Raw genomic sequence first — 19,771 nt, 5'->3', positions numbered from 1 at the left:
ACCATCCCATAGAAAATTTTTGATTATTTTAAAATCCATGCATGTAAAGGAAAAAAACAACCTGATTTTAAATATTAGTATGATAAATTATGATTTCTAACTGAACATGTTTTCTAAGGTTATTACAAAGCCTTGCTCTGATTTTGTGTGTTCATTCGTTCTGTAGCCTGTCTGAGAACCAGTCTCTGCTGAAGATGCCTCCCTGGTCAAATCCCTGGCTTGTGGGTGCTATCTGCCTCTCCATGGCCCTACATTTCCTCATCCTATATGTGGATCCACTGCCTGTAAGTCTAAACTAGTGTTTCTCAGTCCTGCACATGGATGGTCCATACAGTGCCTTGCAAAAGTATTCATACCCCTTGAACTTTTTCACATTTTTCCACCTTACAACCACGATCTTAAAAGTTTTTTTTAATTGAGATTTTATGTGATAGACCAACACAGAGTAGCACATAATTGTGAAGTGAAACGAAAATGATAAATGGTCTTCAAAATTTTAAACAAATAAAAATCTGAAAAATGTGGTGTGCATTAGTATTCAGCCCCCTGTACTCTGATACCTCTAAATGCAATCAATTGCCTTCAGAAGTCATCTAATTAGTTAATAGAGTCCTACTGTGTGTAATTTACTCTCAGCATAAATACACTTGTTTTGTGAAGGCCTCAGTGGTTTGTTAGAGTAAGTAAGTAAAGTAAGTAATATTTATTTATAATGCACATTTAAAAACAGTTTTAAACTGACCAAAGTGCTGTACAGAGTTAATAAAACAAAAAGCAATAAATAATCACAGAAAAGGGATAACGCACGCAATTATAAACAAAACCACAAATATAAGTACACAGGAGTTTTGAGAAATAGAGCAGAAGGGGGTTAAGACGAAGGAAAAGCCAGAGTATAAAGGTAAGTTTTAAGTCGGGATTTGAAAATTAAAATGGAAGAGGCGCTTTTAACATTAGAAGGTAATTGGTTCCATAGACATGGAGCGGCAACAGAGAAAGCCATGTCACCTTTCGTTTTCATGCGTGTTCTGGGCACAATAAGTCTTTATTTGCAGATCTAAGGGATCTGGATGTGGATTGTGTGTGGATGAGGCTACTAATATAGGATGGAGCCTGGCCATGTAAAGCCTTAAAAACAAGCAGTAAAACCTTAAATTTTACCCTGAATTGAATGGGGAGCCAATGCAAGGAGGCAAGGGTTGGAGTAATATGCTCCCGCTTCCTAGTGCCTGTCAACAGTCTTGCAGCTGCATTTTGGACTAATTGAAGACGTGATAGAAAAGACTGAGGGAGGCCAAGGTATAAGGAATTGCAGTGGTCTAAGCGTGATGTGATGAAGGCATGAATGACTTTCTCCAAATCATGATAGGACAGAAAGGATTTGAGTTTGGCAATGATTCTTAACTGATAGTAACTGTTTTGACGACAGAGTTGATTTGTTTATCAAGGCGGAGCTCAGAGTCAAGGATGACACCCAAGTTCCTGGCGTGGGACTTGACACATGGGGAGAAATAATCTAAGCTATTAGAGAAGTGGTTTAGAGATTTATGAGGGCCAAAAATGATAACTTCAGTTTTATCACTGTTTAGTTGAAGAAAATTATTTGACATCCAAGACTTAATGTCATGGAGGCAGTTAATGAGAGGTTGGATGGAAGCATTAGTTTTTAAAGGGAGATACAGCTGGGAGTCATCAGCATAAAGGTGGAAAGAGATGTTGTGCTTCCTAATGATGTTGCCTAGAGGTAGCATATACAGGCAGAACAAAATTGGCCCCAATATGGACCCCTGAGGGACCCCATAGAAAACGGGCAGAGAAGGAAAATAAATTTTCTAAAGAAACGGAAAAAGTCCTCTGGGTGATGTAAGAGATGAACCAGTCTAACGCTGTACCAGTAATGCCCACCCAATGTTCAAGGCGGGACAGTAGGATGTTGTGGTCGACTGTGTCAAAAGCTGCACTAAGGTCCAATAAAATCAGAATAGCATTTTCACCAGAGTCTAAAGTGAGTAAGAGATCATTTATCACCTTTAACAGAGCAGTTTCAGTGCTATGGAGAGGTCTGAAACCTGACTGAAAGGGTTCCAGTAACTCATTTGAACTTAGGAAAGGTAACAGCTATGACAGAACAACTTTTTCTAGCACTTTTGAGATAAAAGATAGCTTTAATATGGGACGGTAATTTTTTGGACACCTGGCATCAAGATTGTTTCTTAAGCATGGGCTGGACAACTGCATGCTTAAAACATGCTGGGACAGTGCCAGTGGTTAGGCATGAATTAATGATAACTTGGATGCTAGGGCCAACTATATCAAAAGTATCTTTAATGATATGAGAGGGAACAACATCCTGTTAGAGAACACTGAAGAACAAACAGCATCATGAAGACCAAAGAACTCACCAGACAGGTCAGGGATAAAGTTCTGGAGAAGTTTAAAGCAGGGTTAGGTTATAAAAAAAAAAATCCCAAGCTCTGAACATCTCAAGAAGCACTGTTCAATCCATCATTCAAAAATGGAAAAAGTATGGCACAACTGCAAACCTACCAAGACATGGCCGTCCACCTAAACTGACAGAGCGAGCAAGGAGAGCACTGGTCAGAGAAGCAGCCAAGAGGCCCATGATCACTCTGGAGGAGCTGCAGAAATCCACAGCTCAGGTGGGAGAATCTGTGCACAGGACAACTATAAGTCGTACACTCCACAAATCTGGCCTTTTTGGAAGAGTGGCAAGAAGAAAGCCATTGTTGAAAGACCGGCATAAGAAGCCATGTAGGGGACACAGCAAACATGTGGAAGAAGGTGCTTTGGTCAGATGAGACCAAAGTTGAACTTTTTGGCCTAAATGCAAAGCGCTATGTGTGGCGAAAAACTAACACTGCTCATCACCCTGCACACACCATCCCCACTGTGAAACATGGTGGTGGCAGCATCATGTTATGGGGATGCTTTTGTTCAGCAGGGACAGGGAAGCTGGTCAGAGTTGATGGGAAGATGGATGGAGCTAAATACAGGGCAATCCTGGAAGAAAACCTGTTGGAGGCTGCAAAAGACTTGAGACTGGGAAGAAGATTCACCTTCCAGCAAGACAATGACCCTAAACATACAGCCAGAGCTACAATGGAATGGTTTATATCAAAGAATATTCATGTGTTAGAATGGCCCAGTCAAAGTCCAGACCTAAATCCCATTGAGCATCTGTGGCAAGACTTGAAAATTGCTGTTCATGGACGCTCTCCATCCAATCTGGCTGAGCTTGAGCTATTTTGCAAAGAAGAATGGGCAAAAATTTCAGTGTCTAGATGTGCAAAGCTGGTAGAGACATACCACAAAAGACTTGCAGCTGTAATTGCAGCAAAAGGTGGCTCTACAAAGTATTGACGCAGGGGGGCTGAATACTAATGCACATCACATTTTTTTTTTTCAGATTTTTATTTGTTTAAAATTTTGAAGACCATTTATCATTTTCGTTTCACTTCGCAATTATGTGCTACTCTGTGTTGGTCCGTCACAAAATCTCAATAAAAAACTTTTAAGTTCGTGGTTGTAAGGTGGAAAAATGTGAAAAAGTTCAAGGGGTATGAATACTTTTGCAAGGCACTGTATTTTTCTCTCTCTAACCAACATGCCTGACCAAAGAACAACCACTTGAATACCTCTCATTGCTGTACTCTGTTAGCAAGATGGTCCTTTGTGTGCAGTTATGTTTGTTTGAATTTTGAATCATGTTTCACCTTCTACAAAAGCAACACTTCTAACATTTAAATCGAGCAGTTAAATCTATGCTGTTTAGCTTTCAAGCTGGAAATAAAAGCTGTACAAGTTATCCATTTTAAGCAGAATGCCTTTGACAGAAGAACTTGTCCAATGGATGGGTCACTAGATGGTATGGATAGATGGGATGGAGAGACTTTATTGATCCCTGAAGTGTAATTTGGCTGTTACAGCAGCAAAGACATTGATGCACTAAACAAAGTCTTACATTTAACACATATATTTACAAATATACTAAATCTCCAAATGCTTGTGGACACCTGAACATTACAGCTATGTGAGTCATTCTAGAATTCGGAGTACATTTCACATCTCTGAGGTAAATATTTTATTTTCCACAAAAGAAATCTTTAGTGAAATCAGTTTTTAGCAGTAATGCAAATGATGACAAACTTTCACCAACGGCAATGCTTGATGTACGTTTTAGACCCAATTTATCCATAAAACAATGGCTCCCACCCCTCCCCCCCACATTATTGGCTGTCTTCAGCTCCTGATTCGTACATTCAACTTGAATAAACATGAAGTGATTTAGTCTAACAATCTGTTTATTGGAGCTTATTCTATTAACTGTGATAAAATCAATTGCATAGAAAGTCTATTTTCTGTATTATGTGAAATTTCAGTAATAAAATGTATCCATCCCAATGTTCTGGTCAACTCTGTTATAAAACCGCATAAAATCCACAAAAACTTTTTAATAATACGCATGACACCTGCACCTAGTGATGTCACTTCCTCTGGCAGGAAACTTTAGAAAGGCAGTGAGGTATGTTGTGTGTGTTCTCTCATTATTTGAACAAAATGTTGAGGATACACCAGCAGTAGATTAATTATTTGTCAAATCTGTTATTGTGATATTGGAGTGAATCTGTCACTCATTTTTATAAGAAACAATGATTAAAATCCTTAAAATTCTGTTTCTATACATGCTGTGTGATAGCTAGTTTGAAGTTAGCATGTGGAGTTAAGACACACAATGGCGGGAAATGTCAACTGTTATCGTCAGTTCTGTTAAAGGAGAACTGAAGGCAATTTTTTTTATTATCAAAATTCTATCTCATTTGATTAAATATCGGAATGCATTTTTGATAGCTATTTTGTCACTGCTATAGCAAGTTATGAGTGTTTTGAAATATGCTATGTAATATATCAGTCCATATGTCAAAGCAATGGCCGTAAACGAGATTCGCTGAGACCTGTGCAAGACATTGTAGGGCGGAAGTAAAACGTACAGCAGAAATCAAAGTGACCAACATCTGCCAACGTTGTCAAAAGACGCGCGCGCCCTCTTTCGAATGCTGACGTAATCAAGCCGGAAGTTTTGTTTGTTTTGATAGCAATCAGGAAAGTTTGAAAAAAGTAGGCAGTAATCGTCATTTAAACTCATTTTTGTGCAATATTTCGTTTGGAAAACAGTTTTCAAAATGGCGGCACTGACACCTGGCTGACACTTGACGTTTCAAAGTCTCGCACAAGTCTCGTGAAGATCGCGCGAATAAATGATGCCTGCTGTGGACCAAACGAACTAAATTCAACATGGTTAAAACCCGAATAGGTCGATAAGTATAATATTTAATTGCAATTAGTTGCCAATACAAGTCACGATGTAAGGTTACTAAAACCGAAAACGTAATTGAATAACACGTTAATTAAGAAATAAAGCAAGTTTAAAAATGACTTCAGTTCCCCTTTAATGGATTGCCCAGTTTAACAATTAGTGTTGACCATGACTAACAGAGTCACCACTTGAAATGTGCCTGCACTTACAGAATGGGCCTTGTGTGGTTCTTCCCCAAACTGTTGCCTGATTTGAAGCACATAGTTGTATAGAATGTCTTTGTATGCTGTAGCACTACTGTTTCCTTGACTAGAACTAAGGGAATCAAATGTGTTCCAGCATGATAATGACCCTTTGCACAAAGTGAGGTCCATGAAGACATGTTTTGCCAAGGTTAGCATGGAAGAATTCGAATATTCTGCAGAGCCCTGACCTCAACACCACTGAACCCCTTTGGGAGGAACTGGAATGTTGACTGCACCTCAGGCCTCTTCACCTGATATCGGTGCCTGAGCTCACTAATGTTCTTGTGGCTGAATGAGCGCACATCCCAACAGCCGTGCTCCAAAATCTAGTGGAAATCCTTCTGATCAGAGTGGAGATTTTTTCTTCTTATTATTATTATTAATGTCACGAGAAACAGTCAGAAACTGAACTGCCCCAAAACAAGAACAAACAGATATAGCAACTCTCCTATTCCGTATATGTGCAACCTGCTCAGTAAGTCTGGGGAATAATTTCCATCAGCAGCAAGCCGCAAATATTTTCCATGTCGTTAACACTTCTCTGTTTTCAGACAATCGAAAAATTAAGTGCAATCGATATATACATATTTTATTTAAGTTATGTGGATTTTATGAATGTGTTAATCATTGTGTGTAAGGGGTATAGTGTAAGAATCTTGCTACTTTTAATTACAAATGTTACGAGATGTGCAATATCGTTAGGCGTACAAGTTTTTAACTTTTAAGTCTGTAAATTGAAAGTAATTCAGTGGTGACTTCACTGCGAATTTCAATAGACATCTTGAATCTTGAATTATTATTACTACAACAGCAGGTGTGGGGGCTACATCTGGAATGGGATGTTCAAAAAGCACAAGTGTTGTGGTCAGGTGTCTGCATTTTTTTTTTTTGTCAGTGTATTGTAATGCATAGTGAAGACATTCGTGGTGGTAATAAGATACAAAATACAGCAAGGTGAGTACAGTATGGGCTCTGTATATATGATTGTATGCATATACAGTGGTGCTTGAAAGTTTGTGAACCCTTTAGAATTTTCTATATTTCTGCATAAATATGACCTAAAACATCATCAGATTTTCACACAAGTCCTAAAAGTAGATAAAGAGAACCCAGTTAAACAAATGAGACAAAAATATTATACTTGGTCATTTATTTATTGAGGAAAATGATCCAATATTACATATCTGTGAGTGGCAAAAGTATGTGAACCTTTGCTTTCAGTATCTGGTGTGACCCCCTTGTGCAGCAATAACTGCAACTAAACGTTTGTGGTAACTGTTGATCAGTCCTGCACACCGGCTTGGAGGAATTTTAGCCCATTCCTCCGTACAGAACAGCTTCAACTCTGGGATGTTGGGGGGTTTCCTCACATGAACTGCTCGCTTCAGGTCCTTCCACAACATTTCCATTGGATTAAGGTCAGGACTTTGACTTGGCCATTCCAAAACATTAACTTTATTCTTCTTTAACCATTCTTTGGTAGAACGACTTGTGTGCTTAGGGTCGTTGTCTTGCTGCATGACCCACCTTCTCTTGAGATTCAGTTCATGGACAGATGTCCTGACATTTTCTTTTAGAATTTGCTGGTATAATTCAGAATTCATCAATGATGGCAAGCCGTCCTGGCCCAGATAACGCAAAACAGGCCCAAACCATGATACTACCACCACCATGTTTCACAGATGGGATAAGGTTCTTATGCTGGAATGCAGTGTTTTCCTTTCTCCAAACATAACACTTCTCATTTAAACCAAAAGTTCTATTTTGGTCTCCTCCATCCACAAAACATTTTTCCAATAGCCTTCTGGCTTGTCCACGTGATCTTTAGCAAACTGCAGACGAGCAGCAATGTTCTTTTTGGAGAGCAGTGGCTTTCTCCTTGCAACTCTGTCATGCACACCATTGTTGTTCAGTGTTCTCCTGGTGGTGGACTCATGAACATTAGTCAATGTGAGAGAGGCCTTCAGTTGCTTAGAAGTTACCCTGGGGTCCTTTGTGACTTCGCCGACTATTACACGCCTTACTCTTGGAGTGATCTTTGTTGGTCGACCACTCCTGGGGAGGGTAACAATGGACTTGAATTTCCTCCATTTGTACACAATCTGTCTGACTGTGGATTGGTGGAGTCTAAACTCTTTAGAGATGGTTTTGTAACCTTTTCCAGCCTGATGAGCATCAACAATGCTTTTTCTGAGGTCCTCAGAAATCTCCTTTGTTCGTGCCATGATACACTTCCACAAACATGTGTTGTGAAGATCAGACTTTGATAGATCCCTGTTCTTTAAATAAAACAGGGTGCCCACTCACACCTGATTGTCATCCCATTGATTGAAAACACCTGACTCTAATTTCACCTTCAAATTAACTGCTAATCCTAGAGGTTCACATACTTTTGCCACTCACAGATATGTAATATTGGATCATTTTCCTCAATAAATAAATGACCAAGTACAATATTTTTGTCTCATTTGTTTAACTGGGTTCTGTTTATCTACTTTTAGGACTTGTGTGAAAATCTGATGATGTTTTAGGTCATATTTATGCAGAAATATAGAAAATTCTAACGGGTTCACAAACTTTCAAGCACCACTGTACAATGTGCAAGTATATGAATTAATGAACTGAAGGAACATTACAGGAACCTCTCGAATCACGGGGGCTAGATCACTCTCCTTTTGAATCACCTGATTTCTGATCAGCATGAGAGAATGCTTGGTAAATTTAAAGCACATGGAGTTTTATAAATTGGCATGCGTTGTAGGTCTGGCTAATCTGTTGAGTCAGTCAGGCTGTGTGTGAATTGATCTGACTCATGTGCAAGTGTATGCTTCACTGGAAGAGCAAAGCATGCTCACATTTGTGTTTAGTTTACTGAAACTCTCTGAGCCCAGAACAAAGTTGAAGTATCATGAGGCAAGGCAAGTTACGAAAGCAGATGTGGGGGGAAAAAAAATTGCCTCTGGCACAAGGATGAAATTGTACATTCAGCTGACTTTCTTTTCCTGAGGAAAAGAGAACTTGAATATCGAGTTGGCACACCACCAAACCGCAATCAAAGTGATTGTGTAACGGAAAGTATACAGTTACTACTGTCAGTTAATTTGTCCGACTCCAATTCTATTGCAGATGATTTTCCAGATCCGACCGCTGTCCTGGCAGCAGTGGGTTACTGTTCTGAAGATGTCCCTGCCGGTTATCCTGATGGATGAAGTGCTGAAATTTTTGGCTAGGAATTACATTGAGCCAGGCAGTGACCTTGAACAAGAGGAAGAGGAGAGACAGCGCCAGGACCAAGGCGGCAGCAGGGGAATGGCAGGCCTGGTTAGCAAAATACAACGGGGTCTGAAGGGTGTCTCCTGGGCATTTGTGTTCATCTCTGCTCCCCTTTTGTTTTGGATCTACAGCCTGGACTCAGATATTACAAACATCTTCTGGGAATAGTTAGCAAGAGAAAATGTGAGAGAGGGCATGGGCATTAGAAAGATTTTTAAAGCGAGAGTAGGAGGATAATTCAGTTCAAATAAGGGGGTTTAGGAATAGAACACCAAAAAAAGGAATAAAATGAATATATAAGAGCAAAAAAGTATGAAAGGAAGACTTTTTGGCCATGGACAATCAGAATTAGTAGGAAAACAAGGATGGCGTAAAACAAGGAAGGAAGGCAATTTATTCAGTCCAGCCTCATTTTGTGGTGGGGTGTTTTGTTTTGTTTTTTTTTGGTGGGGTTTCCTTATGTCCTTCATCTTCAGCACCATTCTTATGCTGTGTTTTTAATCATTTGATGCCATTTGAAAAATATTTATATAGCTATACATTATTTCCAGTCAAGTCATTAATTTAAATTATCTCTACAAGCCCTACATACAGTGGGAACCAAACAATACACTTCTTGCCGGCAATACAGAACATTCACATCTGTGAAAGATTAAATCACAAACATTACATGTTAAAAGGTACTGTGTGTCTTCTTTTGTTCTTTTTAAGCACGTATTTAGAATATTTATAGTCACCTGCATGTTAGGGGACTTTCTGTTTATATTGTTTATAAGGATAAGGTGATGCAAGTAGGAGAGAAAATCAATTGGTGACCAGAAACTCAACACCACCACCCCCAGGTGAAATGTGTAACTTGTTACTGTCTAGATTGTGGGATCTTTTTTTATTATTATTATTTATTATTATTTTTTTAATTTTAGAACCATTTCTCCCGATCGGGGGGGGAAGGGAATTTTATCATGCTGAACTTCATTCATTAGTCCAACTTGCTCCCTTTTTTTTTTTTTTAAGAAATTGTTAATCCCATTTCCTACCCTTAATATCCATGTGTGTCACATCCACTTTCGATTTGAGCTATACATCCTTTTTAGGGAAGAATGGTGAGCAGAGAACTTGATGAGGTCTGAATCACTATCACTTTGGGATATGAGATGGTTACATGTCATCTCAAATTTCATAATGGAATATCAATGCTCTTCTAATACACATTTAAGAAAAATACAATTCGCACACTGTGTGTGTGTTATTCTTTAAACATGCACCACAATCCTACTAATTAACAGATGTCTTTATTAATAATATGGTTCACTCAAGATTTCTCTTCTCCAGATGAGTTAGTCACTGTTACCTAAGGAACGGTGTAAAGCTGAAGGTTCTTCCCCAACATATGCATTGTTTTGTAATCACATGGTAGAAAACCAAATGAGTCATATGTTACTGCACTGCTGTGTATGTACCCTCTTCATTTTAAATTAATTTCTACATTGCAGGTGTTCACACTAACGTATTATTGCATTACATTTGTGTTAAAACTATTTGTTTTGTGTCCTATTGCCAGGGAAAAGGAAGGGCTGTGACTACAAAATGTAGAGCGTGTTTTAATTATTTTTTTCCCATTACTAAATTGTCCTACTCCTTCAGAAGTTTAATTTACTTTTAGTTGAATTTATATTTTGTCCTTTTTTAATTGTGAAAAATCCAATAAAAACAACCAGACAGATTATTAAGATGAAACACTTTTTTTTTTATTTCATGTTGTTCAGTTTGTTTTATTTTGAAAAATGTTTTTCACATTTGTAAAATATTTTCTAAAAACAAAAAATTGTGCTATTAATTTAATTGGTACCACTTGTCTTAACTTTTCTTTGATGTTAAATGCTCAATGGAATGGAAATAAACAATTTAAAATGATTTCAGTATTGATGAAATATCTTTACTGGTTAATCCTTAAGTTGCATTGTTGTTGGTATAAATAAATTCAGAAAACGTTTAAACAAACGAACAATGTCACATTTTACAAACTAAGCATTTAAAAAAATTAAAGGAAAAAACAAACCTGTAAAGTTTAAACAGCATCCTTTTATGAATTGACAAAAATAAATAGTAAATATTTAAATCGGCTAAACAAATATGGACTCTCCATTGTCTAAAATGCAGCAATATTCTAGTAATCATATAGAGTTGTAGTTTGAAGGTGAACATACAATCTTAAGCATGTTGTTGCATGTTACAACATCTTGAGCCCACAAATTCAACAGGACATCGAGCTTAGACCACAGAGACAAGTGTGAATAGGGACACACGGCAGGCAACAGGGCGCAGTTGGCAGTTTTGGAGTTCTGCGAAAACAAAATCTGTTAGCACTGGTTCTGAGAATTTATTTTTTCTTCTGTTGACTCCTGGCAAAATAGGTTTTACCTGCAAGTTCTCCACCAAGCCTTTGGTTTCTGCTTTCATGTAGCTGATCTCTTTGATTTCTGGAGACAGGTCAAGGTCACATGCCTGGAAATTGGTTAATCTTTGTATGACCTCACACTGAGGAAAAGGATCGGTCGGTGCCGTTCTCTAGAATCAAAAATTTGAATGACTGTCAAAGCAGATTTTGTTTTTCAACTAGAAAAGAATGAAGAAAATTCGTATGCAATTTTCACTGATGCACTGTGGGAAATTATATTTTTTAAAATGTACATAATGCCATAGATGGATAGATATTAATAACCAGCTTTTTTTAAATGTGTTTTATATAATACCTGATCTACGGGCTTGCTCCCTCTCTGCTTTTGCAGGTTTAAGGGCTATGGAGAGAAATTGCAGTGTTATATACAGGCAAGCAACAATAATCCAAATATGTAATAAGTCATTTGTAAAAGTTATTTTTCATTGCAGTACTTAAAACACACTTACTGTCCTGTTAGCTGCCTTTCTAACAGTCTGCAGCAAATTGAGGATGCTCTCGATCTGCCTCTCTGTGTTTTGACAAAATGTAACTGGCATAGATGACGCAGGCCACACCAACAGCAGCAGGAGAACACTACACGTTGGAAAAGGCACTGTAACGGGAAAAAAAACTACTTTAATGATAACATGCACCATTAATATTGGGCTATGATAAATTAATTAGATCAAATAGTCATATTACATACATGCATCCATACAAACAAACTTACTTCTGTTTTCTCAGTGCTGTCAATGACACTTTGAAGAACTTGGAGGCTCAGAATGATAACTCTTCTACTCAGGTTCTTCTGATGCTGCTGATCCTCCATCCTGCCTACTTTATAAAGCGGGGAAACCATTAGCTACAGCGACCCTAGATTCTAAGGAACTCTTACCTAACTTTTCCCCAACCTCCAAGTTGATTGGCTGCTATCTGAAATCTAATATTGCCAATGTTTTGAGTGTGTATGACTCACCTTTAGCACATACCCCTTTTCGCCGCCTCCTCCTTTCCCCACCCACCCAGGTGTAGACAGTGGACTAGGTCAAGACATTTGAGTAAGACTCACATTACACACTATCTGATTTCACATTATAACTCATGATTAATCAGGAATCAAATTTTCTGAATAATCCAGCAGATTTATTTAAGCTATTCAACAATCCATTATGGGAAACTGTGTCTCTTCTACATAAACATGCTTCCTATGAGCTAATTGCTGATATCGAACATTACCACCAGCCTGTGTACATGACCTAAGCTGCCAAACACGATGATCATCAGCTGACATGTGTCTTCTAACTTCAATTTTTTTCCTCTCTCTTTCTAGGAATAGGAACAATAAGTGAGAAATTTCAATAATTTCACTTTGTTTAATATGTTATTGAAAAAACATTTGGCCATTTCAATTTAGTTAATTTAGTTCTGTTCATTCTGTGACTGAGTTCATGTGCATGAGAGGGCATTATTTTCTGCCATTTTGCCATAAGAAATTGCTCCAGTAATGATGGCGTAAAACAGGGGCGGCACAATGGTGTAGTGGTTAGCACTGTTGTCTCATAGCAAGAAGGTTCTGGGTTCGAGCCCAGTTGCTGATGTGGGCCTTTCTGTGTGGGTTTCCTCCGGGTGCTCTGGTTTCCCTCACAGTCCAAAGACATGCAGGTTAGGTTAATTTATGACTCTAAATTGACTGTGTGAATGGGTCTTTGTCTCTATGTGTACCCTGCCTCTCACCCGTAGTCAGCTGGGAAAGGCTCCAGCTTCCCTGCAACCCTGCGCAGGATAATACACGATTACGGATAATGAATGGATGGTGTAAAACATAATTTGTAAATTGTTGTGCTCATGCACACCATGTGTAAAACGAATTAGTGTCTTTACAAGTTTCACTGTGACTGACTTTTTACAATTATTTTTCTCTACACATATTTTCTCATGTGAATTTGTCATGTCGTGCAAGCGATTTTTATTTATAAATGTATTATTCACACGATGCCATACGTCTTTGTGTTCACGTGAAATGTACCACATGTATGATCACATATTACTCACCATGTGAAAAATGCATGATTTTTTATATATATATATATATATATATATATATATGGTCATGCATGTGTGTGTGGGGGCAGTCTGAGAGGTTTCAGCAAAGATCGGCAAAAAATCAGCTTGAAATGACTTGAGAGTGTATCACACACATTCTTTATGAAGTTTTTGTTGTTAATAAGCACTGCACAGAGTATCAGGAACGAAGCCTAGGAGTAGAGCTTTTTAATTATGGGTCTTTCTTCAGCTTTTAATCCTGACAACTTTTAAGAAATGAATACTCTCACAATACACTTTTAACATTCTTTCTAATTTCATTAATTTGCCTTGTAACAAAGTGTGATAATGGGCACATTTGCATAACTGAGGAATAATGTTGTTTTTCCCCCATTTTTCTCAAGAAAAAATGTCATTCCAACCACATGTGAATTTATATCTATTATTTGTAGTTAATAAAATATAAGACATTATTTTTGATTATGTTTCCGTTGCGGGCAGCATGGTGGTGTAGCGGTTAGCACTGTCGCCTCACAGCAAGTAGGTCCGGGTTCGAGCCCCGTGGCCGGCGAGGGCCTTTCTGTGCGGAGTTTGCATGTTCTCCCCATGTCCGCGTGGGTTTCCTCAGGGTGCTCCGGTTTCCCCCAAAGACATGCAGGTTAGGTTAACTGGTAAGTAAGTAAATTTTATTTATAAAGCACATTTAAAAACAGTGCAAACTGACCAAAGTGCTGTACAGTGTCTGGCTAAAACAATAAAAAGAAAATAAAAGCAATAAAGCATAACTCTAAATTGACCGTAGGTGTGAATGTGAGTGTGAATGGTTGTGTCTATGTGTCAGCCCTGTGATCACCTGGCGACTTGTCCAGGGTGTACCCCGCCTTTCGCCTGTAGTCAGCTGGGAAAGGCTCCAGCTTCCCTGCAACCCTGCGCAGGATAATACACGATTGCGGATAATGAATGGATGGTGTAAAACATAATTTGTAAATTGTTGTGCTCATGCACACCATGTGTAAAACGAATTAGTGTCTTTACAAGTTTCACTGTGACTGACTTTTTACAATTATTTTTCTCTACACATATTTTCTCATGTGAATTTGTCACATGTCGTGCAAGCGATTTTTATTTATAAATGTATTATTCACACGATGCCACACGTCTTTGTGTTCATGTGAAATGTACCACATGTATGATCACATATTACTCACCACGTGAAAAATGCATGACCATATATATATATATATATATGGTCATGCATGTGTGTGTGGGGGGGGGCAGTCTGAGAGGTTTCAGCAAAGATCGGCAAAAAATCAGCTTGAAATGACTTGAGAGTGTATCACACACATTCTTTATGAAGTTTTTGTTGTTAATAAGCACTGCACAGAGTATCAGGAACGAAGCCTAGGAGTAGAGCTTTTTAATTATGGGTCGGTCTTCAACTTTTAATCCTGACAACTTTTAAGAAATGAATACTCTCACAATACACTTTTAACATTCTTTCTAGGGCGGCACGGTGGTGTAGTGGTTAGCGCTGTCGCCTCACAGCAAGAAGGTCCTGGGTTCGAGCCCCGGGGCCGGCGAGGGCCTTTCTGTGTGGAGTTTGCATGTTCTCCCCGTGTCCGCGTGGGTTTCCTCCGGGTGCTCCGGTTTCCCCCACAGTCCAAAGACATGCAGGTTAGATTAACTGGTGACTCTAAATTGACCGTAGGTGTGAATGTGAGTGTGAATGGTTGTCTGTGTCTATGTGTCAGCCCTGTGATGACCTGGCGACTTGTCCAGGGTGTACCCCGCCTTTCGCCCGTAGTCAGCTGGGATAGGCTCCAGCTTGCCTGCGACCCTGTAGAAGGATAAAGCGGCTAGAGATAATGAGATGAGACATTCTTTCTAATTTCATTAATTTGCCTTGTAACAAAGTGTGATAATGGGTACATTTACATAACTGAGGAATAATGTTGTCTTTCCCCCATTTTTCTCAAGAAAAAATGTCATTCCAACCACATCTGAATTTATATCTATTATTTGTAGTTAATAAAATATAAGACATTATTTTTGATTGTTTCCGTTGTGGACAGCACGGTGGTGTAGTGGTTAGCACTGTCGCCTCACACCAAGAAGGTCCGGGTTCGAGCCCCGTGGCTGGCGAGGGCCTTTCTGTGTGGAGTTTGCATGTTCTCCCCGTGTCCGTGTGGGTTTCCTCCGGGTGCTCCGGTTTCCCCCACAGTCCAAAGACATGCAGGTTAGGTTAACTGGTGACTCTAAATTGACCGTAGGTGTGAATGTGAGTGTGAATGGCTGTCTGTGTCTATGTGTCAGCCCTGTGATGACCTGGCGACTTGTCCAGGGTGTACCCCGCCTTTCGCCTGTAGTCAGCTGGGATAGGCTCCAGCTTGCCTGCAACCCTGTAGAACAGGATAAAGCGGCTAGAGATAATGAGATGAGATCAGACATGTGTCATGATGTAAATAAAAGTGTGGGGCGGAGATGACAGTAAAAGTTTTGTCCCTGGTTGTTTTTACTGAAATTGTCAGTCAAAATATTATAAACCATGTCTATCATTGTTTGTTATACACTATGCCCACCATGTCTTATGAAATTAATGAGGAATATACACTGTCAGAAACAGGGGTACAGTAGGAGTGCATTTCTGTCCCCCAAGGTACAATCTACCCCTAGGGCTCATTATCATGTTAACTATGTGTATCTTTTTAGGACCAAAATGGTACATACATGTTTCCAAGCAGTATACAGTATAAAGGGTACAAATAAGTACCTTAGAGGATACTGCCCCAGTGACAAGCCATTGTACCAGGGGTGCTGCTAGAAATTTTGGGCCCTGTGAAAGAATATTACTCCCCCCCCCTTTACGTTTCTAGTAACCCAACTTCTTCATGATGGTGTCGATCTACTGATGGTTCACCATCAATTCTGCTTGTACCATCCGCAGCTAACGTTAGGGCTGGATTGGAAAGCAACAGACCTAACATGTTGTCATGCTCTGGCTCAGCCTACACAAGACTGTACCATGTAATGAATAGATGACTTGCAACCACGTGATCAATATGTGCTACATCCTGAGCACTCGCCATGATGGTGGATATACAAAGCAACTAGGATGGCAGCCACTGAAAGCATGTCTGTAAACAATGCTAAATTTTCCCAGTATTACCACAACTTGAACGGTCGAGTGAAGATTCGATACAAAGAGAAGATAGATATGTGTGGGTTTTGACCCATATTATTTAAGAAGTCAGACTTTATTGAATATAAGACGCTTCTACCAACCATCGAGTACCCAAATATCACGTTCTATCTGGTTTGGCTGCCGAAGAATCAAGTCTGACCTGGGATGAAACGTAGCCCATTTTCTGAGTGGGTGCCCAGTCTGGATTGTTTCTATCGTATAATTTTGCTGGCGCTCCTAGAAGCGAAATGGCAATACACTTGTTAAAATTCTAACAATGACCGAGTGAACCACAACAAGAGAACATTCATTTTATAGCAAAATTCTAGCAACACGAAATAAAATTCTTCCATGATATCATTGAGAAAGCTTTTGGATTTCACCAGAGATAAAATGATTACTGCAAACACGAGCTGTTTTGTTTTTACCCTCTGTTAGATCAGCCCTGCCGGTGTTGTTCAGCCGTGCTCGTCTCCTCTCCGTACTAAGCCTTGGCGTTTCCTCGCCGTCTTTCCGAATCACGGATGGAATTCTAAAAAATCGGAATGTGCCACGGTCACGAGTACTGTTGTGACCACAAAGTTATGGCAGAACTAAAAGAACGCTTAAAGCAGTGGACAAACAAAGAAAGTTGCACACGTGACTATGTTTTGTATGGAATGTCGCTTGACCCCGCATTTGTATATCAGTGGCGGCTGGTAGTCTTTCAAACAGGGGAGGCTGGTCAGTTACGATATTTCCAGATTTTAAAAGAAAAAAGAAAAAACATCAATTTTGCCCATACTCTTGCCTCTGATCTGGCTGATTGTTGGCAGGGTCACAAACTGTGAAATAACAGGTTCTTTTGGCCCATTAGCCTACTGTCCAATATACATGATGGTGGTGTTGGGGGGGGGTATATTTTAACATTTTATATTTTAAAATTGTGGCATGTTTAAAAATTGATCATTATTGAAAGCAGCTCTTTGTCAGGAACCTCAGCAGTAACAGCAGAGTGTTCTGGAATAGGCACAAGCACTGACCTTGGGGAGCCAAACATAGAGCTGGGTGCCACACATTTCATTCAATGACACTTTCCCTATATTTTGCTTATTTTGACTGAGAAATGTTTTATTGACAATTTTGATAACCCTTCACTTTTAATCCAGGTCTGTAGTGTGAAATGTTCTCGGCTGTGTTTTTGTTTAAAAATGTTTTCCAAATTGTAGCTATGTTTAATTCATATCCAGAAAAATATATATTCCAATATAATATACTCAGCATAAACATTTTAAATAGATTCTATATTTTTGGTCCATCCATGACATATTACTAAAGTAGCCTATTTACTGTTGTTGATGTGGGTCACTTGCTGTTAGCCAATTCACTTTCTTGTACCAGGAGAGCTGAAAGGAACGAGTATTATTCCCTACCTTTTTCACCAAGTCAATTTGAGGCGTTGGTCTACCCTGCTCTTTAATTTTAATTTTTTCCTCGAAAGGAAGACTGGCAAATGGCTTCGCCAAAATTAAATTAGCAATGCTTGGCATCCGTGCACAGCTTTCTTGCTAGCTGACTAGCCCCCTCAAGTTCAGTCACTCAAATAAACGAAATTTCTGGAACTAAGATAGCAAACTTGACAACACATATACACTTTATTTACAATGAAAATATATACAAACTAAAAAAGCTGGTAGAAACCGTATGTAATGAATGAAATTGAAATGTAAGCTGATCTCTTACAATCAGGGCCGGCTCTAGGTCTTTGGCTGCCCTAGGCGAGATTGAGTTCCCCCCCCCCCCCCCCCCCCCCCCAAGAAAAAAACCCCTCTAATAACATCTAAATAACACTTTAATCTAATCACTCTATTCTATTACTATTAAACAATGTATGGTGCATGGACAATAAACAAGAAGTCATTTTTATCTTTTTCATTATTGTTATTATTGTTATCATTATTAACATAAAGTGTCACAAAGTAAAATGACCACACAAATTCAATACATATCTCCATATAATGGGCAAAAACTCTTCCGCACCCTGTTCAAAGTGTAGTGCATGGACAATAAACAAGAAATTATTTTTAGTTTCTTTTTTGCTATTAAAAGTTGTCATCTCTGAAGAATTAACAAATTAAATGAATAAAAAATTCTACAATTCTAAATTGTGCAAACTTAAGCACCCTGTTAGGACATCAATGGGCTGTATTTTCAACAAAAGTGCTATTATGGGTACTTTTGTTATTGAAGTCTATTGCTGTTTGCATCTAGTTAGCTAGGCAGACATTGATTCAGGCGTCTAAAATATTAATTTGCCACTATAATGGTTGATATGAGAGATTAGATCAGACTTACCTCTATACTTGGCTCTTTTTGTTTCTTCCTGTAGCCTTCGTTTGCGTCCTTGCGCACCCGAGAGTTTGGATTTCTTCATTTAAGCACTTGTAGTCTGGGCTACTTTTTGCAGTGGATAGCCATTCTCATTCCTCGATGAACACCGCTCCCCCCACCCCCCTTATAACCTATCATTGTGCATTTTTAGTCGGCATAAGGAAATCACCGACCACTACTGCGTAGGCTACACTTGTTTTTCAACCTTTTTGAGCCAGGGCGCACTTTTTTCAATGAAAAAATCTCAAGGCACATCACCAATAGAAAATGTTGACTGAAACTAAAACGCTGTTGCCAATATTTACAATATACAGTCATTCTATAATTTTCCACGGTACACTTGGTGATCTCTCACGGCACACTAGTGTTCCGCGGTACTGGAGTTCGGCAGCACAGTGGTTGAAAACACTGTACACCACTGATGCACTTGGTAACATCTCCATTCAATAACTCCATCCCTCCTTTTTGGTGGGGTTTTGGTCGCCCTTGGCGCCCCTGGGCACACTTTGCACTCTAGGCAATTGCCTAGGTCGCCTATAGCAATCGCCGGCTATGATTACATGGCCAAAACAGAGAATAGCCACGGATGCGCACTTGCGCGCCCGAAGACACACTATAGACAGGGCGAACCACTGTTGAGCGCTTATTGTTTCATGATTAACAACCACCACCCCGCTTTTTTGACAAATCGCACCCTGACTACATGCTTTGCTGTACAATTAAATTAGGCTAAGACATTATAATGCTGACTCGTTTTCAGAATAGTGGAAGTCATAATTTTTCTCTCCCCGTTTCTGCGCCCCTGGATGGACGCAGCGCCCTTAGCATTTGCCTATATTGCCTATGCCACGGGCCGGCTCTGCTTACAATACACCACAGCACTT

General features: G+C 39.3%; 1 protein-coding gene across 2 annotated transcripts in view; it reads left to right on the top strand.

Moving 5' to 3' along the window:
* Positions 1–9,532, top strand: part of si:dkey-28b4.8 (sarcoplasmic/endoplasmic reticulum calcium ATPase 2) — an 85,728-nt gene extending 76,196 nt beyond the window's left edge. For both annotated transcript variants that reach the window (XM_060926375.1, XM_060926376.1), the window contains exons 22-23: positions 167–284; positions 8,707–9,532. In XM_060926375.1, coding sequence (XP_060782358.1) covers positions 167–284; positions 8,707–9,021 — 433 coding nt within the window. In that variant the 3' untranslated portion in view covers positions 9,022–9,532. The remainder of the gene's footprint in view (positions 1–166; positions 285–8,706) is intronic.
* Positions 9,533–19,771: the final 10,239 nt, after the last annotated feature.

This window comes from Neoarius graeffei, chromosome 7, assembly GCF_027579695.1.
Source record: "Neoarius graeffei isolate fNeoGra1 chromosome 7, fNeoGra1.pri, whole genome shotgun sequence".
Lineage (NCBI taxonomy): Eukaryota > Metazoa > Chordata > Actinopteri > Siluriformes > Ariidae > Neoarius > Neoarius graeffei.
The sequence above is the reverse complement of the archived record's forward strand: the minus strand, read 5'-3'. Positions and strand labels throughout refer to the sequence as shown.